Genomic DNA, 25,195 nt, shown 5'->3' with positions numbered 1-25,195 from the left:
GTGGGAAATAGTGACTTGTGTACTTAAAATGCTATGCGGTCCCCAACCTGTGGCAGAACGCACTAAGAATATGCAAGTACCTATTTATTTTTGTACATTTTATTACAGATTATACAATTAGGCTTTTTTTTTTTTTTTTAAACAAAAATAAATGCATGGCTTTGCTTGACTGAAAACGGACACTTACAAGCAGAATCTGGTTTGTTGTCATCACCTGGACTATTATGTTTGCGTTCGGACCCAAACTAGGCATGCCAAAGATGTGATTTTGTGTTTGCCACATTTTGTAGAAATATAAAAAACTAGAACATTGGGGGAATGTGGCCAAGCAAGATGGCTGGCAGGACGCACTCTCGGTGAGCTCCGCTCCCGGCCTAATCCTGCATAATATCCTGGGGTACCTGTGATTGAAAGTCCCCCCCCCCCCACGGCAGGGGAAGGTGCCCGGGCCTTGCGGACGACCTCTGTGCCTGGATTCCGGGCTCAGGTCCGCAGCTCTTAGACCGAGCGGATCAGCCTGCAATCTCCCACCCGTGTGGCAAGGAGGAGTGTGTGCGGAGGCACCGTTGGGCGTGCTGTGCTTGGAGTGGCATAGGGTGGAGGGGGGTGTCTCCCTCCCAATCCACCCCCCCCCGCCACCCACCCACCCACCCTCTTTCGCTGTAATCCCAGATCGGTGGACCTGGTGAGATCAGTGCCGCAGCTGGGCAGAGCTGGTTGCTGGGGTGCTGCGGTCTGGCTTTGGAGCAGGCCTGTGTGTTCGAATGCCTGCAGAGGGCCCTCCCTGGGCCCATCTGTTCATCCTGGTGCACGGTGAGGAGCAGGGACCTGGTGACAAACTCTGGATCGGCTGAGTGGGGGCAGTGAAGGAGCAGCTTGTAGCTCCTGGACAAATGATGGTGCTGCCTGCATGGTTGAGCTGTGGACTCTAGCGTGGTGACTTGGCTGGCCAGTGAAGCGCTTGTAGCCCAGTTGTGGGCCTGCCTGGTACAGTTGAATGGAATTTGCTACTTGGGACTTCAGGGGAAGAACGAACATACTGACCCTGGGGCGGCTTGTTTACAACAATTACGCCAGGTGGCTGGCATGGTGCTCAGCCTAATGACTGCTCCTGCTACTTCGAGTGGGGCTGTATTTGTTAGGCACCTCTGCTCCCCATCAGGGTTACTCGTGGTGCGGACGCTGCGTGGTCCCTTGTCGGCTGCGGTATGGGATGGCACCGACAGTGTGCGGCATCGCAGGGGAATATCATTGAACAGTGCACCACGCCGGTGCCTCTGCTGCAGCGCCAGACACGGTCTGGGGAGCCAGAGGATGTTCTGGGGGTGCCCAGGACCACCAGTGATCCATTGCGAGCGGAACTTCTTGCACCTGTACAGGGCTCCAGGGTGGCTCTTTAGGAGAAAATAGAAACAGTAGTGGTGGAGGTCAGTCTCCTACAGGCAGATCTCTGGAAGGTCTCTGAGAAGGTCAAGGTAGCAGAGGGTTCCATAGTGGAGCTGCAGACCGAGGTGGGCTCTCTGCGTAAACAGATGGTGCAGGTTAATGCCACGGTTGGAAGCCAGATTGGAGGATGCAGAGGAGGGCAGATCACTTCAGAATAATAATAGTTTGCTGGGGTTCCTGGAACGTGCGGAGGGAGCCAATGTGGAAGGCTTAGTGGAAAGTTGGATAAAGGATGTGCTGCAACCTGTTGGATTGTCCAGGGTGTTTGTGGTGGAGCGAGCTCACAGAGCCCTGTGGCGCTGCCTCGTCCTGGGGTGCCCCCAAGAGCTATTATTGCCCGACTACTGAATTCTAAGGATAGGGACTGTATCCTGAGGACAGCCCGCGAGTCGGAGAGAGCGTTTTTTGAGAATTGTGAAATTTCCATTTATCCTGACTAAACGAACAAGGTTCAGACCTCTAGGAAGGGGTTTAGGGAGGTGAAAGCCAAGCTCCGTGCCATGAACGTCAGATACATGTTACTATACCCGGCACGCCTGAAGTTATTCGGGGGGGAGATCACACTCTTTCGATCGACCGGAAGAGGTTTGGAGGTGGCTGGAGTTGTGGGACAAAGCTGCTCCTAGTAGGATCGAGAGGACTGGCTGGACTGTCCATTGTCCTTCGGGCCCGGCTAGCCCAGATTGGAGATCTCGTGGGGAGAGACAGCTGGAGGGCATTACAGACCAGACAGTGGACACTGTTGCTCCCACAAGAGTCGAGATTCAACAAGATGGGACAATGACTGTGGTAACTCCTGGTTTGACTGATGGATCGATGGGAACAATGGTTCCGGGTGCGGAGACACTCCCGGTAGACACTTGACCTGTTTTCTGACTTTGGAATGCCGATGTCGTGTTCTCTTAATGGAAGGTCTGGATCTCCGTGGACGGCGCCTGGAATGTTGCTGGAGGGTCTGCTACACGGGGGTGGGGAGGGGCTGTTAAACTTGGAATTTCCACATAAGTTGTATGATGGGGGGACAGGCCGATTTCTGCGTTCCCTTTGTAGGTACTCACCTACAAACTGTTGTGGTTGGGGTGGGGGATGGTCACTCCACAGTCGTGGTAGGACCTTGTAGCTGGGGAGTTGGGGGATTAGGCTGTTGTCCTGGCAGCAATCATATGTGTATGGATCTACAGTGTGGTTTGATGTGTTTGAATTACTGTTCATCCGGGGTGGGAACTGGGGAGTTGGGTTGTTTGGTCCAGTGTGTGAAAGTTTGCAGGTTATAATAGCAGTGCATGTGTGTGTGTGCAGGAGATGGAATGGGCTCTCACTCTGTTTAACTCCCTGTTAGGGAGGAAAAGTATGAGGGGTAGGTGGGACTGGTGGGGATAACCTATTTTGTATGGAACAGCAGATTAATATACTGACGTGGAACGTCAGGGGGCTGAAGAATTACTCCACACAATATAGGGTGCATTCCTTTTTGAAACGTAATAAGGTCCATATAGCCTGCTTCCAGAAAACGCATCTGACTTAGAAGGAAACTCAAAAGTTCGCTAAGAAATGGCGGGGTCAGATGTTCTCCTCGTCTTTCTCCTCTTACGGGAGAGGGGTGACAATATGTATCGCCCCTGGGGTTCCCTTTACCCATGCATACAGTGAGGTGGATGTTGAGGAGAGGTATGTGCTTGTGCAAAGCACGTTAGACGGGGATCCCATTATCATTCTGAATATTTATGCACCTAATGTGGATGATCCCTCCTTCTATGACGATATCCTTGTGATTACAGGGGATGGGATGGTGCGCCTCTTATTTCGGAGGGTGATTATAACTGTATCCTGAATGGCGAAAAGGATAGTCTCCCGCCCAGATTAGCGACCAAACCACTGATGACTAGATCCCTCGCTGAGGTAATGCACAATTTAGGGCTATGGGATGCATGAAGGGTATTCTACCGGGAGGGCAGGGAGTACACATGTCACTCTAAGACGCATAACACACATAGTAGGGTTGATCGGTGTCTCCTGGGTGGCCTGAACTCATCAGATTTTGGATGTTGCTCATCTGGGTAGGTTTTTGTCTCATCATGCACCTGTGTTGATGCAGCTGCGGTGGGGACCTGATAATACTGAGCTAACACGTAGGTGGAGGATGCTTGTGGGCTTTCTGGAAGATGCTGGATGTCGTGAAAAGGTGGCGGTGGCTATCAAGGTCTATTTGGCCCTAAACTGGTCCACTACGGATTCTAGAGGTATGGAATGGGAAGCGATGAAGGCGGTTGTGAGGGGGGTGTGCATTGGTACTGCTTGTGGAGTGCGTAAACAAATAGAGCAAGAACTCAGTGAATGGGAGGACAAGTTGGTGGCGTTGCAGGGTCAGACTCTGCTTGCGCGGGAGGCTGAGAGGGAACAGCTTCACCTGTATAAGCTGGTGAACAACTTCTGGGATACTTTAAGCAAAGTAACACTTTGAGCATATAGACAGCGCTTACATAGGGGGGGGGGGGATAAGTCAGGCAAATTATTGGCTTGGATTCTAAAAGAGAAGTGGAGAATCCCACCCCATATTGTATATTAGGATTGCCCAAGATGAGATGACTACCAATCGCAAGGATATACTTAAGGTAATGGTGAAACACCTGTAGAGAGTTTTGCGGTTGGGTGCGGTAATCCCAGATGAGGAGTTGGCAGGGTTTCTACAGCTCATGCAACTGCCGCGCTTGGAGTCTGCATGCAGGGAGACTCTTGAGACAGCCATAACAGTAGAGGAGGTGGTGAACGAGGCGATGGAGGCCATGTCGAAATCGAAGTCGTCGGGTTTCCGATTGAGCTATATCAAGCGTTTCTTCTACTTTTGCAGGAGAAATTGTTGCTGGTGTTTGAAGAGGCGCAACAGCGTGGCGTCCTGCCGGAAACCATGCGCCAGGGCACTGTTTTTGATGCTCAGACTTGGGGGCGGGGATCCTCGTGATCCCTCCTCCTATCTCCCGCTTACTATGTTCAATAGTGATGTGAAGGTCCTTTGCAAAATATTGGCCACTAGGCTTCGAGGAGTGATTTGGAGGTTGGTGCATGAAGATCAATGTGGTTTCATTCCGGGTCGCAGCACGGCCTATAATTTACGTCGCTTGGCACATATGCTGCATGAGACTGTAGGTGAGAAGGATGAGCTGGCACTAGTGTTATTGGACCTGGAGAAAGCCTTTGACACGATGGAATGGGGATACCTACTAGTGGTGCTGTGGGGTATGGGGTTTGGCCCACAGTTTTGTGCGAGGGTGCAACTGCTATATATGGCACCCGTCGCACGTGTTCGAGCGAAGGGAGAGCTATCAGAAGCATGGGAGATTGGCAGGGGAACAAGGCAGGGCTGTCCGCTTTCTCCGCTTCTCTTTGCATTAGCTCTGGAGCCACTGGTGATCTGGATCCGAGAGGAGCTGGAGTCCTTGGGTATCTGAGTGCGGCAGGCCATGCATATACTGTCTCTTTATATGCGAATGATGCGCTGGTGTATCTTTGTGAACCTTGTGTTTCGGTACCTGCGCTGTTACAGCTGTTGGAGGTTTTAGGAGCTGTGTCTGGTCTTCCAGTGAATAGGAAGAAGTCACTCTATACCAGTTGGGTTCTCTCTGTGGTGCCCCTCAGGAGGAGCCAGCGATGGTGGGGCTCCGATTGGAGCTTGAAAGCTTTGGATATCTGGGGATTTGGGTGACTCAAACTGTGGCAGCCCATGAAAAACACAATGTGGAATGAGTAGTGGCCACTCTTGATCGGTTGGTGCTATTCAGGAATAATCTTCCTCTCTCAATAATGGGGAGATCGACTGTAGCCAAGATGGTAATTTTGCCAAGGTGTCTTTATCTGGTTGAGAACTGACTGTTCCCGCTGCCTGCTCGACTGGACAGCTTGCTGATCTTGTTGGTGTGGGCTGGGCGGCGTAGTAGGATGGCATTGTTGACGATACAGAGGGAGTTAGAGGGAGGATTGGCAATCCCTAACATTAGATATTACTACTCTGCAGCGCACCTGTAGCACACCGCGAAGTGGATGTCTGACTCTGACAACTGAGAGAACAGATTGCTTGTAGGATTGTTGGGGGGGGGGGGGGAATACGCTGGTGCAATTACTAATGTTGAGTGGCCGGCCAGAGTCAGATGTATCATATCTGGTTAGAACTACTGCCTGGATATGGGAGCAGGCGGTCAAGAAGGTTCTCAAACGTGGCCCGTTTGATAGAGAGTTAAAGATCTGGGACTTAGCCCTCTTTTGGGATATGGATGCTTTAATGTCAATGGAAGCCTGGAGATTGGGTGGATGTGCAGTGGTGGGAGATTTATACCCCAACGGAGAATTTATATCATTCTTGGATGCTTAGGATACATTCGGACTGGGCCCAGGTCGGTTCTTGCAATATGCCAAAATGGAGAGTGTGGCCAAGGAGATCTGGTGTGAGTTTCCGTAGGCCCCTAATCATCGTCTTTGTTGAATGGATTATTGAATTGGGGTGATCACGCCCATCTGATCACTGTTTTATAAAGCCCTTTGGGAGAACCAATAGGGTCCTACAAGCGTAGCTCGCAGGGCATGGGAACGTGATTTTGGAGAGTCTCTCGAGGTTGCAGATTGGGCAGTGTCATTATCACCAGTACGTGCGGTGTCCTAAAACCACAGGTTCAAACTATTACACTTTAACTTTGTGCACAGAACGTACATCACACCTGATTAGCTCAATAAGATTGACCCAGCAAGGGGGAGGGGGTGAGTTGTCCTAAATGTGGCCTGTTGGATGCTTCTTTTCTCCATTTGGCCTGGTCCAGTCAGATGGTGTATCAATTCTGGCGGGAGGTGGTGGGTGAAGTGGAGGAAGTAACAGGACCAGGCTCGAGGTGTGGCCTGTGAGATGCCTTCTAGGCGTGGTGAAGAGGCCTCTGGGTAGGAATATCCTATACAAAGTCACACAACTGGCCTTAATGTTTGCCAAACGTAGGGTGGCCATTGGTTGGATGAGCTCCTCGTGCCCGTCCGTCTCTTGCTGGATTCGAGACTTGATGGAATGGGGTGCTGCTGAAGAACAACATCTGCGCGTGACTCAGAGAGGGGAAGGGGCACTCATGGATGTGATTGCGTGGGGGGAAATTACTGAATCGCTTCTCTGGTGTGGAGGAGTTAAGCTTAGAGGGGAGCACGGATGAGGATGACTGATGGAATGCTATGTGTCATGCTTAAAGGAGTGACGACCAACTGTAGTTGGGTCATGTTTACGTAGTTCCTAAGACATATACGATTTGGTCTTCCTTGGGGAGGGGGGGGGATGTAATTATTTTTGTAGTGGTTATTATAGATTCTTATTCCTGAATGTGTCTGCCTCATCCTACAGGAACCTGGCCAATAGGTGAAAAAGGGTCTGTTATCCTTGTATTGATGCGCACTGCACTGTACTGTTTTTGATGGTTATGTTTATTAAATTAATAAAAACAGAGTTATATTAAAAAAAACAAAAAACTTTTTACATGCTTGTAACAGTCATTATCAAAACAGAAGCCAGTTACAAATTCCTAGCCAAAAACATTCACGTTGACAATGCTTATAACTCACAAATTGCAGAGCCCTATTGGCTTTGCTAATACTTGTTGTGATTTGGTTTAAATCTGTTCAGTATTTTCCGAGTTATTAAAGGAGAAAAGAAATTTAGATATCTATGGATGCAGATCTTCCGCAGATACCACATATCTCATGCTGAGATCTGATTGGCTGCCAACACTCCAACCAGAACTGTTGACAGCCATTTGGAAACTCTAACTCAGCCGAGTCCCGAAAAAAAATAAAAAATGAAGCTTAAAAAACAAAAAAAAAAAACATGGGCCGGGTAAGAATACCCTGACCCCTAGACCTGGTGGTGGGGTCCCACAGGGGCCTAAATGCATTTTTAAAATTCCTTCCAAGCATATTGCAGCGGATCTGTGATTCTCTGCCAAAGTAAGAAAAAGTGGTTTTCCGCACTTGTTTTTAGTTTGTGTCCTGTGGGCAATTCTTAATTAGTATTTTGGGGAAGAGGGGCACACGCTGCCCCCTCCATAAGGCAGATTTCGGCCCCAGGGACTGCCACCTTCCCGGGGCAGGCCAATGTAAAATAAGAGGGATGGGGGCCCACGGCCCCCCTCCTCCTATTGTTAACAGCCCCTGGTACTACCACCTCCACATGGCAAGGCCTATGTTTCTAAGTGCAGGGGAGCCACATGGACACTCCCCCTTTTCTGCCAGGGGGTACCACTACCTCCCTTGGGCCAGGCCGATTTTTAGTGGTTGTGGTGGGGGGGAGGGGGTAAGGTGTGCATACATCACCCTGTTGAAATTGGCCAGGTTGGAAGGCTTCACAGCCTTTCTCCCCTTGCACTAACTGGCTGGGTCCCGGGGGATGGGGCCCCCCGTCCCCTAATTTGCCGACCCTTCGACTCACGTGGCCGAAGGCTGTGTGAGGCGCGGGGTTGGCTGCCTGCAGGGGGTTGGCTGCAGGGCCTGGCCACAGGCAAGTCCCTGCAGGTGGCCCAATGTGTGACTCAGGGTTTTGTGCCCATGGGAGGGGTTGGCCTTGGGGCCACACCGTAAGCTAGACCCTGTGGCCAAACCCCACACACTGCTGAAGGCTAACCCTCGCCACACATGGCCACAGGCAATGAGTGGCAGGAGGTTGGGTGCCTATGAGGTTTTGGTCGCAGGAATTGGATTAATGTAAGGTAATTAAATATTACTTAATGTTACAAAAAAAACAAAACCTAGAAATTCACCGGAAAAAAACAAGGGTTACAGGGACGCAGTAGTTAGGAAACAGAATTTTAAAAAAACCTTTGAAATTCACTAAAAGAAAAAACAAAGGGTACAGGTATGTTACAGTTAGGTTGATGTTTTACCCCTACAAAACCATGGAAATTTAGCATGTAAGAAACTATAACTCGTGCTGTTAAGTAACTTGAGGTCATGAGTTATAGTTTCTTGATATAACTATCACCACTGAATTTCTTTGGTTTTGTGTGGGTAAAACGTGAACCCAACTATAACGTCTCTGTAACCTTTGTTTTTATTTTTTTATTTTTAGCAAGTTTTATGTGTATGTTTGTATATATATATATATGTGTGTGTGTGTGTGTGTGTGTATGTATATATATATATATATATATATATATATATATATATATGTTTGATTGCATGTGTAACTGCAGATATACATGCTGTGCACTGTTCCTGCCATCTAGTGTTGGGCTTGAAATGTTACAAGTTGTTTTTCTTCGAAGAAGTCTTTTCGAGTCACTGGTCCGAGTGACTCCTCCCTTTCGGCTCCATTGCGCATGGGCATCGACTCCATCTTAGATTGTTTTCTTTCCGCCATCTGGTTCGGACGTGTTCCTCTTCGCTCTGTTATTTGAATCGGAAAAAGACTAAAATTCACTGAAAAGCGTTGGTATTGTTTTCGATCGGGAAACACCTTGCATCGCCACCGGCGAAACACAGCTTCGGTGGCCCTTCGGGGCTTCCGCGCCCAGCCGGGGCCTGGTCGGCCCAACCACAGAAAATGTTGAAGCCTAATGGACCGGACCCCTTTCCGTTTCTGCCCACAGTGCCACACCAAGTATCCCTACACAGACCAACATCGGGTCTGTAATCTGTGTTTGTCACCAGAGCACAGAGAAGATACTTGCGAGGCCTGCAAGTCCTTTTGATCGAAGAAGACCTTGAGGGATTGGAGTGCGAGGCGGATGCAAATGGCGTCAAAGTTCTGAGCACCTCGACGTCGAAGAACAGGAGATGGCTATCTCCATTTAAGGTTCGGACTCTGACGACTCCGACGCAGACTGACCGCCTACAGCAGGCCAACACGTGAATACGCCTGCCCCGACCCAAGCCCACAGTCAGTCGAAGAAACATAAGGCCTCGGGACGCCACTGCCGGAAGGCCATGGCTCGACCCATAAAAAAATCAGTGGTGACCAAGCAACACCTTTGGCACCGGAAAAGGCCAAAATCGTGCTGAAGTCTTCGGACTCGAGCCGAGATCCCGCCACCGAGAAAAGTCGACTCGTCGAGTCGGCGAAGCCTCAAAAGAGTCTTTCGGAGCCGAGGCCTACCGTCAGCATGGGCATTTCGGAGCCGAAAAAAGCCTTGTACACCGAGGAACATGGACTCTCAAAGCAACTAAAAGAGAGGCACAGATTTGAGGAGGAACTTCAAATACAGGAGTTTGATAAAACACAGACAAGGATACAGATCCATAAGGATACTGGGAAGATCCAAACTGCACCTCCTCTAAAATTTAAAAGGAAACTAGCTTTCCAAAGGCAGACAGACCCTGAACAGCCAAGGGCTAAAGTACCCAGAGAAAGATCTCCGTCACGCCATTTTTCACCAGAACATTCTCCGCCGAGAACAGTGTCACCTATTGCAACGCCCACTGCACAGTCACCCACACACACTATGTAATCACAAGAGGAAACTGACCCCTGGGACCTCTACGATCCCCCTGTGTCAGACAATAGCCCAGAGTGCTATCCTTCGAAACCCTCTCCACCCGAGGATAGCACCTCATATACTCAAGTATTAGCTAGGGCAGCCGCATTCCACAACGTGAGCATGCATACAGAGCCATTGGAGGACGATTTTCTATTTAATTCTTTTTCCACAACGCATGCTTCCTATCAGAGTCTTCCTATGCTCCCAGGCATGCTTAAACATGGCCAACAGGTTTTTATGTAGCCCGTGAAAGGGAGAGCCATTACACCGCGGGTGGAAAAGAAATACAAGCCACCACCATCGGACCCAGTTTTCATCACACAACAGTTACCCCCCGGACTCTGTAGTGGTGGGAGCTGCGAGAAAGAGAGCCAACTCGCAGTCATCTGGAGATGCACCACTTCCAGATAAGGAGAGTAGGAAGTTTGACGCGGCAGGAAAGAGAGTAGCTTCACAAGCTGCCAATCAGTGGCGCATTGCAAACTCTCAGGCCCTTCTTGCACGTTATGACCGAGCTCATTGGGACGAGATAAGCAATATCATCTAACATCTCCCCATGAATATCAGAAAAGAGCTCAGCAAGTGGTAGAGGGGGGACAAGCAATATCTAATAATCAGATATGATCTGCATTAGATTCTGCCGACACTGCCGCAAGAACAGTGAACACTGCTGTGACCATTAGACGCAATGCTTGGTTGAGATCCTCAGGCTTCAAACCGGAGATTCAACAGGCGGTCCTAAACATGCCATTTAATCAACATCAATTGTTTGGACTACAAGTGGACACAGCCATCGAAAAAATGAAGGAGGACACTGATACGGCCAAAGCCATGGGAGCGCTCTACTCGTCCCAATATAGAGGTACTTTCAGAAAACCGCAATATAGGGCAGGTTTCAGACAACAGCCTTCAGAAACATCCACCTCTCAAACAAAACCCACCTACCAATCACAATATCAGAGAGGGGGGTTTTGCGGGTCCTTCAGGGGACAATTCCCAAGGTCAAAAGGGAAATTTCAACCCACTAAGCAGGCCACTAATAACAAGCAGTGACTTGCCCGTCAGCCTCCCCCAACTCACATCACCTGTGGGAGGAAGACTGATTTTTTTTACCACAAACATTGGTCAGACATAACCACGGACACATGGGTCCTATCAATTATCCAACATGGTTACTGTATAGAATTCACACATTTTTCTCCAGAAATTCCCCCAAGAGCGCACAAACTGTTGTCGCAACATCTAGCAATGTTACAAACAGAAGTGCAGGCACTATTAACAAAACAAGCCATAGAAGTAGTACCTCACCAAGAAAAAGGAACAGGAGTTTATTCCCTATATTTCCTTATTCCCAAAAAGGACAAAACACTAGGACCAATTTTAGATCTCAGGACTCTCAACCTATTCATCAAATCAGAACACTTTCACATGGTGACACTACAAGATGTAGTCCTCTTACTAAAACAGGGAGAATACATGTCAACACTGGATTTAAAAGATGCGTATTTTCATATACCCTTCCATCCATCTCACAGAAAATACCTCAGGTTTGTCATACAAGGAAAACATTACCAATTCAAAGTATTACCCTTCGGGATAACAGCCCCCAGAGTATTTACAAAATGCCTCGCAGTAGTAGCGGCCCATATAAGGAGACAACACATGCACGTATTTCCATATCTCGACGATTGGCTAATAAAAGCCAGCACTCAGCAGCAGTGTCAAAATCACACACAGTACGTAATAGATACCCTACACACACACTAGGGTTTTCTATAAATTACCAAAAATCACACTTGCAACCATCCTAACTACAACAATACTTGGGAGCAACACTCAACACTCAAAAAGCGATTGCCAGTCCAAGCCCACAAAGGGTACAATCATTCCATACCATGGTACCAAAGATACAACCAAATCAGCAATACACAGTCAGATTTGTCATGACACTCCTAGGCATGATGGCATCATGCATCGCAGTTGTCACAAACGAGCGGCTACTCATGTGGCCCTTACAGCAGTGCTTTGCAAAACCATGGACGCAGGCACAGGGTCAACTCCAAGATCTAGTTTTGATAGACCACCAAACACGCTATTCGCTTCAATGTTGGAACCCTGTAAATTTAAACAAAGGGCGGCCTTTTCAGGACCCTGTGCCTCACGCCATTCTCTCAACAGATGCATCAATGATTGGATGGGGAGCACACCTCAACAATCGCAATATACAAGGAGAATGGGACAGTCAACAGAAACAACTACACATAAATCAATTAGAGCTGCTAGCAGTCTTCCTAGCACTAAAAAGCATTTCAACCTCTTCTAGCTCACAAGCACATTCTTGTCAAAACAGACAATATGACAACAATGTACCACCTAAACAAACAAGGGGAAACACACATCACAACTATGCCTCCTAGCACAAAAAATTTGGCATTGGGCAATTCACAACAACATTCGCCTAATAGCGCAATATATTCCAGGCATTCACAATCCATTAGCGGGCAATTTCAGTCGAGATCACCAGCAAACTCACGAGTGGGAAATACATCCCCAGATACTACAAGAATATTTTCACCAGTAGGGGACACCAGACATAGATCTGTTGGCCACAAAATGCAAAATGCCAAAACTTCGTCAAGGTACCCACACCCTCAGTCCAAGGCCAATGCTCTATGGATCAATTGGTCAGGGATATTTGCTTACGCTTTTCCCCCCTCTCCCACTCATTCCTTTTCTAGTCAACAAACTGAGTCAAAACAAACTCAAACTAATACTCATAGCTATTTCTTCCATCAAAATACATCTCGCTGCAATCTCTGCTTACTTGCAGATTAAACACACAAAATCACTATTTAGAATACCAGTTATTAAAGCCTTTATGGAAGGACTAAAAAGGATCAGACTTCCAAGAACCCCCCCAGTACCCTCGTGGAACCTTAATATTGTACTTAAACGACTCATGGGTCCACCTTTTGAACCCATGCATTCTTGCCAAATCCAATTCTTAACTTGGAAGGTGGCATTTCTAGTAGCTATCACTTCACTACGAAGAGTTAGTGAAATACAAGCATTCACTATCGAAGAACCCTTGATACAAGTACACAAACATAAAATAGTTCTCCGCACTAGATGGCAGGAACAGTGCACAGCATGTGAATCTGCAGCGGAACATGCCACGAACAGCTGTACACTGGGTAAGTGACATTTTATTTATATATGTATATGTATGTATATGTATGTATATATATATATATATATATATATATATATATATGTGTGTGTGTGTGTGTGTGTGTGTGTGTGTGTGTTCGATGGCATGTGTAGCTGCAGATACACATGCTATGCACAGGGTCCTGCCATCTAGTGTTGGGCTCGGAGTGTTACAAGTTCTTTTTCTTTGAAGAAGTCTTCTCGAGTCACGGGACTGAGTGACTCCTCCTTTTTGGCTCCATTGCGCATGGGCATCAACTCCATCTTGTATTGTTTTCTTTCCACCATCGGGTTCGGACGTGTTTCTTTTCACTCCGGATGTTCGAGTCGGAAAAGTACTACAAACTCTCTAAATTTGTCGGTATTGTTTTCGATCGCGTACCATCTATCATCGACACTTCGGTACTGGCGGATACAGATCTCTACTTGTCCTTCGGGGCACCCGCGCCCAACTCTGGCCTGGTCCGCCCGACCAAAAGTCTTGTCGAAGGCTCATGGACCGGACCCTGTTTAGATTCTCTCCCTGGTGTCACGCCAAGTTCCCTTACACGGACCAACATCTAGTCTGTAACCTGTGTCTATCGCCAGACCACCAAGAGGATACTTGCGAGGCCTGTAGATCCTTCTGCTCAAAAAAGTGTCTACGAGACCAAAGAGCGTGAAGGTTAGAAATGGCGTCGAGAAGCACTGAACGACTCGACGCAGAAGAGGAGATGATCCACACTGCAGTCTCCGTTCGGGGGTCCGACTCTGAGCACGAGTCCGACGACAGACCAATAACAGCGGGCCAGCACGTGAGTACACCTGACCCGACCCAGTCCAAGCCCAAACACAAGGCCTCGGGGACGCCACTGCCAGAAGGCCCATGGCTCCACCCGTAAAAAAACTACCAGTGACCAAGCAACATCTTCGGCACCGAGAAAGGCCACACCACCAAAGCCTTCGGACTCGAGCCAAAGCACAAGCTCCGAAATGCTCAAGCATCGAGTCGAAGCCCCGAAAATCCCTCTCGGAGCCGAGGCCAACGTCTACTCCATGCCTTTCGATCCCGAGGAAACAGGCTTCAGAGCCGAAAAGACACACATATACAGAGGAGAATGGACTTCCAAGCAATTGAAAGAAAGCCATAGATTTGCAGAAGAACTTGCGCAAATAGAGGAGTTCGACGAAAAACAGGCCAGAATCCAAATTCATAAAGACACTGGCAAAATCCTCGCTGCACCTCCTCTAAAAACAAAGAGGAAGCTGGCCTTTCAAGGACATTTGGACACTGACCAGCCACCGGCTAAAGTGCCAAAACCGAGATAAAAATCTCCGCCTCCTCAGTTCTCACGTCACCAGTCTCCTCCTCATTCTCCTCAACTAACTGTCTCTCCACCTATTACCCACACTGCACAGTCTCCAGTACACTCTGCACAGTCACACCAGGATGAGACCGACCCATGGGACCTTTATGATGATCCCATTTCTGACAGTAGTCCAGAGTGCTATCCGTCAAAGCCATCACCCCCAGAGGATAGCACCTCATACACGCAAGTTCTAGCTAGGGCAGCGTCATATCATAACGTAGCCATGCACACAGAACCTCTTGAGGATGATTTATTATTTAATACATTGTCCTCAACTCACGCCACCTGGCATGTTAAAACATGCACATCAAATCTTTCAGGAACCAGTTAAAGCAAGAGCAATCACTCCTAGGGTGGAAAAGAAATATAAGCCGCCTCCATCGGACCCAGCTTTTATTACTCAACAGCTACCCCCAGATTCCATAGTGGTCCGCGCAGCAAGGAAGAGGGCTAACTCCAGTCGTCTGGGGACACACCGCCACCAGATAAAGAAAGTTAAAAAATTGATGCTGCTGGTAAGAGAGTAGCATCACAAGCAGATAATCAGTGGCGTATAGCCAATTCCCAAGCGCTAATGGCCAGATACGACAGGGCCCACTGGGACAAGATGAAAACCAAAATCCAGCATCTCCCCAAAGATCAACAGAAAAGAGCCCAGCAAATAGTAGAGGAGGGGCAGGCAATTACCAATAATCAGATCAGGTCAGTGTTGGACTCCTCAGACACAGCCACAAGAACTATTAACATAGCTGTCACCATTAGACGACACGCATGGCTTAGGTCCTCAGGGTTTAAACCTGAAATCATGCAAGCTGTTCTTAACATGCCTTTTAACGAACACCAACTGTTTGGCTCACAGGTTGATACAGCCGTTGAGAAATGAAAAAGGACGCCGACACTGCCAAAGCTATGGGGGCGCTTTACTCAACTCAATACAGAGGCTCATTTCAAAAGCCTCAATATAGGGGAGGCTTTGGACCCCAAACATCTGAGCCATCCACCTCGCAATCCAAACCCTCTTAAACACAATACCAGAGAGGGGGGTTTCTTGGAACCTACAGAGGGCAATTTCCCAGAACTAGAGGAAAATATCAGCCCTCAAAGCAAACCACACACACCAAACGGTGACTTGATCCACATCTTCCCTCGCCACACTTCCCCTGTGTGAGGAAGACTGCAAAAGTTCCACACACACTGGTTACCCATCACAACAGACAATTGGGTCTTATCCATTATCCAACATGGTTACTGCATAGAGTTCGCACAAACTCCTCCAGATATACCTCCAAAACCACACAAACTCTCCTCCCAACACATTTCAGTGTTGCAAACAGAGGTACAGTCATTATTACTCAAACAAGCCATAGAGCTTGTACCACACCATCAAAGAGGAACAGGGGTTTACTCCCTATATTTCCTCATTCCCAAAAAAGACAGAACATTGAGACCAATACTAGATCTCAGAACTCTCAATCTTTACACCCTATCAGAACACTTTCACATGGTAACACCACAGAATGTAGTCCCATTGTTACAACAACAAGATTTAATGCAACACTGGATCTAAAAGATGCGCATTTTCACATACCCATCCATCGCACAGAAAATATCTCATTTGTAATACAAGGAAAACATTACCAGTACAACGTGTTACCTTTCTGGATAACAACAACTCCCAGGGTATTTACAAAATGCCTTGCCGTAGTCGCAGCCTACATAAGAAGACAACATATCCATGTCTTTCCATATCTCGACGACTGGATAATAAAATCCAACACTCAAACACAGTGCCAACACCATACATTATGTAATAAACACCCTACACACACTAGGGTTCTCAATAAACTACCAAAAATCTCACTTACAACCAGCGCAGGATCAACAGTATTTAGGAGCCACATTAAACACCCAAACAGCACTTGCAAGCCCAAGTCCACAAAGGGTACAATCATTCCACAACATATTACCACAAATCCAGCCAAATCAACAGTACACAATCAAATTTGTCATGAAACTGTTGGGCATGATGGCATCATGCATTGCCATTGTCCCCAATGCAAGACTAAACATGCAGCCCTTACAACAGTGCCTTGCAAGACAATGGTCACAGGCACATGGTCAACTTAAAGATCTAGTGTTGATAGACTGCCAAACACACATCTCGCTTCAGTGGTGGAATTCCACAAATTTAAACAAAGGGCGGCCATTTCAGGACCCTGTGCCTCACGCCATTCTTACAACAGATGCATCAATGATTGGATGGGGAGCACACCTCAACAATCGCAACATTCAGGGACAATAGGACAGCAAACATAAACAACTTCACATAAATCACTTAGAATTGCTAGCTGTATTCCTAGCACTAAAAGCCTTTCAACCTCTTCTCGTTCACAAACACATTCGCATCAAAACAGACAATATGACCACAGTGTACTACCTAAACAAACAGAGAGGAGCCCACTCATCACAACTTTGTCTTCTAGCACAAAAAAATTGGCATTAGGCACTTCACAACAACATTCACCCTGTAGCACAGTACATTCCAGGGATTCACAATCAATTAGCAGATGGTCTCAGCCGGGATCATCAGCAAACACACTAGTGGGGAAATTCACCCCCAAGTACTTCACAAGTACTTTCGCCAATGAGGAACACCAGACATAGATCTATTCGCCACCAGCCAGAACGCAAAATGCCAAAACTTCGCATCCAGGTTCCCACACCCTCTATCCAAGGGCAATGCTCTATGGATCAACTGGTCAGGGATATTAGCCTACGCTTTTCCCCCTCTCCCGCTCATTCCATTTCTGGTCAACAAACTGCGTCAAAACAAACTCAAACTCATAGCGCCAACGTGGGCACGTCAACCATGGTACACAACATTGTTAGACCTGTCACTAGTACCACACATCAAGCTACCAAACAGGCCGGATCTTTTGACACAAAACAAACAACTGATCAGGCACCCCAATCAAGACATACTCAATCTGGCAATCCGGCTCCTGAAGTCTTAGAGTTTGGATATCTACATCTTCCCCCAGAATGTAAGGAAGTAATTAAACAAGCAAGAAAACCCAGCACCAGGCAGTGCTATGCAAACAAATGAAAAAGGTCTGTCTTTTACTGCCAATTCAAACACATAACGCCTCTTTCCGCATCCATACAAGACATTGTAGGCTGCTTACTTAATCTACAAAAAGCAAATTTAGCTTTTTCATCCATTAAAATACATCTCACAGCTATTTCAGCCTATTTACAAAATATACAAAACAAGTCCCTATTTAGAGTCCCTGTCATCAAAGCCTTCATGGAAGGACTAAAACGTATCATACCTCCAGGAACACCACCAGTGCCTTCATGGAATCTCAATATTTTACTCACACGGCTCATTGGTCCACCATTTGAACCCATGCATTTGTGTCAGATTCAATATCTAACATGGAAAGTGGCATTCCTCGTTGCAATCACTTCACTATGAAGAGTTAGTGAAATACAAGCATTCACTGAACAACCCTTTATACAAGTACACAAACATAAAGTCGTATTTCGCACAAACCCAAAATTCTTACCTAAGGTTGTCTCTCTGTTTCATATAAATCAAACAGTGGAACTTCCAGTCTTCTTCCCACAGCCAGACTCAGTAGCAGAGAGAGCGCTATATACATTAGACATTAAAAGAGCTTTAATGTATTACATTGACAGGACAAAATCATTTAGAAAAACTAAACAGTTATTTGTCTCATTCCAAAAACCCCATACTGGTAATCCTATCTCAAAACAAGGAATAGCCAGATGGATAGTAAAGTGCATCTAAACCTGTTACCTAAAAGCAAAAACACAGCTATTAGTAACACCAAAAGCACAATCCACCAGGAAGAAAGGAGCAACAATGGCATTTCTAGGGAATATACCAATGACAGAAATCTGTAAAGCAGCCACTTGGTCAACACCCCATACATTTACCAAGCATTACTGTGTAGATGTGTTAGCAACACAACAGGCCACAGTACGACAGGCTGTACTAAGAACACTGTTTCAAACAACTTCAACTCCTACAGGCTAACCACCGCTTATGGGAGGAGAACTGCTTAGTAGTTTATGCATAGCATGTGTATCTGCAGCTACACATGCCATCGAACAGAAAATGTCACTTACCCAGTGTACATCTGTTCGTGGCATGTTCTGCTGCAGATTCACCTGCACCCTCCCTCCTCCCCCAGGAGCCTGTAGCTGTTTAAGTTACATTTAAATTTGTACATATGTATATATATCTCTATTCCATTAGCATGGACATCTCTTTTCTTTATACTCTATCACTCCTACCTTACCCTCTGTGGGAAAACAATCTAAGATGGAGTTGATGCCCATGCGAAATGGAGCCGAAAAGGAGGAGTCACTCGGTCCCATGACTGGAAAAGACTTCTTCGAAGAAAAACAGCTTGTAACACTCTGAACCCAACACTAGATGGCAGGACCTTTATATATATAAATTATGCAGGGCCGCTGGAATTATACAATTGTGTGGCTGCTGTGTTTTGTCATAGTTATGGATGTCCCAAATTTGCCACATAATTCATCACCTGCAGACTTCACAAAAAAAAGCTTTTGCATCTCAAAAGGTTCACAGGTAACTAAAAAAAGGCACGTGTTGCCGTGCAGTGGAAGGCCCTTTGCAAAGTTTGACTGGTCACCTTTCTTTTACTTATTGCTATGTTTGGGTGTTTAACTGATATCAATGATGTACAACCTATGCCCACCCTGCATTACTTTATTATTTTGTTATTTTTATAACCTGATCTGAAAGTGTGCTGTACTATGCCGCATAATTTGGCTTTTCTTGTCATATAATTTGGTCAACCCTGCAGCAAAGTTTGGCCCTCTCCTGCTGCATAAGTGCCCTTTATTTATTTATAGACATCTATATATATATAACATATATATATATATATATATATATATATATATGTATGTATATTTGTGTATATGTGTGTCTGCCTGCCTACCTGCCTACCTGCCAGCCAGCCAGCCAGAGCTTGATCCCAAAAGTGTGTTCTGTGATGTAAATCTATTTAGTAGTTTTTGAGATGTTAGGGGAGAAAAATATTTGTTTCTGTGGTTGATTAGTTTCACGAGAGCCTTGCAGGAGTACAACAGGTGCGCAAATGGGAAAACATGCAAGCATCTGATTGGTCAAGTAGCCCTTTTTTCCCCATCAGCTGTCTTGCTTTGTGGAGCCAGCGTTGTGATTGGTTGGCTGTTGGGGTTTTAGAAATTACATTGGTCCATTACCGTATAATGAAAAATTGATGACTTAAGTAGAAAATTTATATATGGGGACAAGATAAAATGATCCTGCCCCCTAGTATTTGAGAGGAGGCTTATATGGCACAAGTACTGTGATGAAGGAAACTGTAAATCCTTTAAACAAAAAAAAGAAAAAAGAAAATGTGATCCTGCAGTGTTGTGAAAACTTTAATAGGGTAGGCAATCTGTATAAATGCTCTACTGTGTACATCTGTTGCAATAGGGAGGAGTGTCAGTGGAGAGGTTAGTGCGTTATCAGAGCTTACTAGGCATGCCTATGACCATGAGAAGAGCTGTTGAGTAGAGGGCAGTCCACCTGTCCATGCCTTTCATCCTGGGGAGAGATGTCAGTGAATAGTCTAATCACTCTACACACCCTGCTACACAGACCTTTCACCCTGAAAAGAGCTATCAGCCGAGAGGGCAATTTGTCCTCACATCCTATCCTACTGTCAATCTGGGGAGAGGACAGAGCTTGGATGCCAGTCCCTCCCCACACCTACCAGTGCATGCCTCTTGCCCTGGGGAAGGTCTCAGGGGAGAGTATAGTTGCTCACCACACACTACTATGTACAGCTGTCACCTTGGAGAGCAGTCTCAGTGGAGATAACAGTTCCTCTCCTTAGCCTACTGCCCATGCCTGTCTTTCTGGGGAGGTCTCTCAGCAAGCAGTCAGTGTCTCCGCACTCTAATACACATGGCTATTCCTCTGGGGGGAGGTCTTAGCAGAGGGGGCACTCCCTCCCCCATACCCTACGACACATGACCCTCACCCTGGGGAGAAGTCTCAGTGGAGAGCCCAGTCTCTCGCCACAAAATAGCTTGTCAGCCTGGGGAGAGGCCTCAGCGTATAGGTTACTCCCTTCCAACACTCTGCTACACTCTTCTGTCGTGTAAGAGGGAGATCCCAGCAGAAATGCAAGTCCCTCATACCCTACTACACACGTGTTTTATAAATAGATGTTAGTTTACATTAAAGAAAACCTTGACATTTACTGTAAAAACCAAGGGTTATTGTTAGGTCTGGTAATACGTTCCTACTTTAAAAACAAACAAAAAAAAACCTTAGAAATTGTCAGGGGAAAAAAAAAACCAAAGGTTAAAGTGATATATTTAGGAATTGCAATCATATCCATCTTTGCTGTAAAACAGCCCATAGAAATTCACTGAAAAAAACAAAGGTTAAAGTGATGTTTTAATTAGATGACTTTCGCCCCCGCCATGCTCTGTTTATAATGCGGGCTGCATCTGGTTCGGCCTCTTAGTCCTAATTTTTGAATCTGCCCTCTTAGAAAATTAGCCCCTTTCCTAAACAGGCATCTGCCTTTGTGAGAATGAATTAAATATCATCTTAATGTTTTTATGCTTTATGAATGTGAACCCTGAATCCATGAACCGTAGATATGTTGCACAATGGTTTGCCTGCTTCTGTGGTGTTTGTAACCCTTCTGAACATTGTATTCACAACGTTAACCTCAAACCCTTCATCCATGTTGAGGATTTGATTTGTGGCTCATTTTACACCTCTCTGGAAGTTAGACCCTCCCTGCACCACACACATGACTGCGCAATAATAGACTGCATGCATTGTGCACCCTCAGTGGCATAGATGCATCTACAGCCCTCTGAAGACAGCCTGCTTTGTTGTGAATTTAGCTGTGCAGTGGCTTGTTATGTTGTGTGATTTGCAGTCTTTAGCAGCTACTTCCGGTCTATGTATGCTTTTTCCTGCTCCGTGCAGACAAACAGAAGAAACTCCCTTGTTTATTTTTTATTTTTTATTTTGCAAGATAAATTATTTTGTCAATAGTTGAATTACCTAATCTCCATTTTTGTTTTAGCTGTGGGGCAGTTTACCTCTCTAATCGTGTGGACAAATCTCTTGAAGGCAGTGGTGATATGAGAAAGGAGGAAAAAGGTAGCAATGTTTCTTTGCATTGCCCCCTGTTAAGTTCCACTTGTACTTCTTCAATATGGGATTATTGGATAGTTTGTCTAATTCCTTTGCTTAAAACTGCTTTTGTAGCCTCATCCATTATGGAATAACTTTTGGATCCACTGAAAACAGTGGCTTGTTCATGAAAAACATGTAGGGAATATTAAAAGTAAATGTAGCACATTGTTGCTGATTTTGTAGGGAATCTCGTTAACCATTACCCAGTAAAACATCAGCATCTCTTCCGCAAGAATTGAAACTTAAGTTAATAACATATATTTAGCACCATGTGTGTGCTTTGCTATCCTGCTAACTTAAGTTGCATCCTGAACTGCACGCCCGTTCCTGTGCACCATATTGAGCTTGTATCCTGGATTTGTTCTTTCTGCCATTCTCAGAATCCCAACCAATTTTTGGTCATTGCCGTCCCAGCATTTGGTAAGCTATTTGCTTGGGCAGAAGTCAAACCAAGTGTTGGAGTTACTGCTGTCCTCAACCCATTCATTATAACATCAGTTGAGACTCTAATAGTCCATGTTTCCATTTAAATACCCTTGGAAAACAGTGACATCATATACTGTCACTCACCCCCCAGTCCACTCCCCACCCCCATACCAAATCAAAACACAGACCTCTATGGCATAGCTGCCCTAAAACAACTCATCCACAGCCTAATGTTTTAATCACCTAAGCAGAGTAATCTTTGCTGGACGGATATCTAACCTGCTTACAAATACATTGAAAGTTCAGAAAAATCCTCCTCTTGTCCATCTTAATAAGGCAGCTCAACATATCTCTAACCAGTGTTACCTTGCTGTCTTTTTAACCCCGGTCTTTTTAGTCCAGACCCCTCAAATTCTCTTTAAAATCAATGTAGCAGATCTAACCAGCCTCACTGAGGTCTCCCATACCGTGCTGCTGCTCTGGGCAGTAACCAGACCAACTCAACCCGATCTCATTCAGCTCATTGTAACACCCACCCACCATGTAGTGCCTATAGTAAGGTCTGGAATACTCGTGGAAACTCATTTGAAGTTTACATACAGGTAAGTAAACTTGTTCTCACATCTTAGGGAATCATTATTCATTCTTGCACACACCCTAACAAAAATGAAAGCTGATTTGTGGTAAAACTTTTAAATAAATAACTCCAAATTTGTTTTGTAGGAATCAGCAAAAGTTTCAGAATTAAATCCTAATGCTAAAGCATGGGGAAATCATATGTTGCACTTGGAAGCAAGTGGTGCTGTAGATAGTAATGTGAGCAAGAGCTGGGAAGAATTACCCGATCACCCCCCAGACACCTGCAGAGAAGGTATGAAGAACTAATTTGCAATACCTGAGAATGTTACAAATATTATAACCAGCTTTATTTTGCCTTTATTTACTTATTTATTGGAACAGTTTAATGAAGGAAAACTTTCAAATGCACAAACATTAAATTGATTTTTTTTTTTTTTTTAAATGTTCTGGTGCATATACAATGCTATTTGGGCTCTTTATTTACCCTTAATTGTGAACTCCTTTTGTCGCCCTCATAGTTTTTGTCTTAGTAAGTGCAGTTGGCACACAAATGTTTAAGACCCAAGAAAGGGAAGACGTTTTACTAAGAATACATCAAGCGTAATCATCTTACTGGACTTTGTGGTTAACCTTATGTCTGTTTTGGGCCACCTTAATGCTGCCTACTGAATTAAGATGAACGAGTTAGATTTCTGAAAGTATGGCGCTCCCAAGCCTGCACATTCATGCGCCAATTTGAGTGTACAAGAGACAACTCTGCGTCCCTCTTTTCAGTTCTCTTGATTTTTAACGAACACATACTCGTATTCCACTAAAGGGCCATGATGGAGAGAAAATAGCGAAAATAAGGGTGCATGGGTCCCGGGGAGGGGGTAGAGAGGAGAGGTTGTAACTGAGGAGAATTAAGGGATTTAGGATTCACAAATGTGTGTCTCTGTGGGCATTTGGGGGGGGGGGGGGGTTGGGCGGGAGCTCAGGGACTGGGAGGCCTATCTGTCTGTTCAGAGGAAGCGCAATGATATGCATGGTCAGAATAAGCCAATAATGTTCCACATAGGTGTGGTATGATTCCATTTAGTTTGTGTGAGGAAGTTAATTCCCCGTGAGAAGGAGCACTGAGATAATAGGAGCATGTGAGTTCCATAAATTAGTGCGTGAGGAAGCTAATGCACAGACCCCACATTTTGTCGAAGCAGGGCAAGGTCTGCTCTATGGAGGCTTTGAGTTTCTCCATGGCTATGGTATCACACAATTTTATAAAGCTAGTCTGTGTAGTTGTGGGCAGTATCTGTGTCCCATTTAGCTGTGACCGCCTATGCGGAGAGCCAGCGCCACTGCCCTCCCCTATAAGAGTTTAGTGGATACATTAGTAGGTTTGAGTGACCCAACAGTATGTATCTAGGAAAGCGGGGGATTCCTGTCTCAAAGATAATCTAGATGTCCCTAAGCACTTCCTCCCGGTATCTCTGGAGTTTGGGGCATTTCCAAAGCATATGTACAAGTGTACTGGTCTGGCCACAGCGCCACCAGCATGTGGCTACTCCAGTTTTCTATTTGGCAAGTTTGACAGGGGTGTAATACCAATAATGTGTGATCTTTAACCTAGATTCCTTCCCCTTAGTGTTAATGGAGGAAGTATGGGCTCTGTGATGTATGTTGGTCCACTCTTTAGGTGTAAAGGTGTGTTCCAGCTCCCTCTTTCAGCCACTTTGGGTTAGGGACTTGCTGGCCTCTGGTGAGACGTTCAGGAAATTATAGATCTCTAAACATCCAATTTGGTGAAAAGCCACGTTTCAAACTTCGTGAGTAGCTTGGAAGCATGAGCGCGGACGGAGGATTTAGTAACCCAGTGTCTGACCTCTTCATAGTGTCATTGTGCATTGGCGCGTAGGCCATCGTTGGAGTGAAGCTGGGGGTAGTCCATCAGTCCTCGATGATCTAAGAGGTGGCTGATGCGCTTGCCGGTGGCAATTTGCCATGTCAGAAAGTCTGAGTTATTGTATGTTAATGGGAGCTCTGGGTTGCCGATAATGGGCATCAGTGGGGAGGTGGAGGTGGTGAGGCTCTTAGCCACTGCTTCCCTGTCCCAGGCTGCCATGGCCTCCCATGTGACGGATAAGATGTAAACCGTGGCCAGGGGGTGTGTTTTTTTTTTTTTAGGAAGTCAGAGGACCTTTTTCATATGAGTTCCTGCTATAGCTTGGTCTATAAAACACCATTGCTTTTCTGTCAGTCCTGTTACCCTCCACCAGGTAGCAAAGCTATGCTGTCAAGTGATGATAGGCATGGTGGTGGATGCTCAGGCCTCCATCTGCCACAGAGAGGTATGCTTGCCTTCCTGCCATGCATGGCAGTTTACTATTCCAGATAAAGGTCTCCAGCATGTGCTGGAGTCTGCCTAGTGTTTGAGATAGTTGGGTTTGAGGGAGTATCTGCAT

The 25,195-nt window shown here is 46.1% G+C and overlaps 1 protein-coding gene across 7 annotated transcripts in view; it reads left to right on the top strand.

Moving 5' to 3' along the window:
* Window positions 1-25,195, top strand: part of LARP4B (La ribonucleoprotein 4B) — an 857,205-nt gene that overhangs the window by 144,181 nt on the left and 687,829 nt on the right. For all 7 annotated transcript variants that reach the window (XM_069211182.1, XM_069211183.1, XM_069211184.1 and 4 more), the window contains one exon: window positions 22,902-23,049. In XM_069211182.1, the coding sequence (XP_069067283.1) occupies window positions 22,902-23,049 (148 nt within the window). The remainder of the gene's footprint in view (window positions 1-22,901; window positions 23,050-25,195) is intronic.

Source organism: Pleurodeles waltl, chromosome 10 (assembly GCF_031143425.1).
Source record: "Pleurodeles waltl isolate 20211129_DDA chromosome 10, aPleWal1.hap1.20221129, whole genome shotgun sequence".
Taxonomy (NCBI): Eukaryota; Metazoa; Chordata; class Amphibia; order Caudata; family Salamandridae; genus Pleurodeles; species Pleurodeles waltl.
The sequence above is the reverse complement of the archived record's forward strand: the minus strand, read 5'-3'. Positions and strand labels throughout refer to the sequence as shown.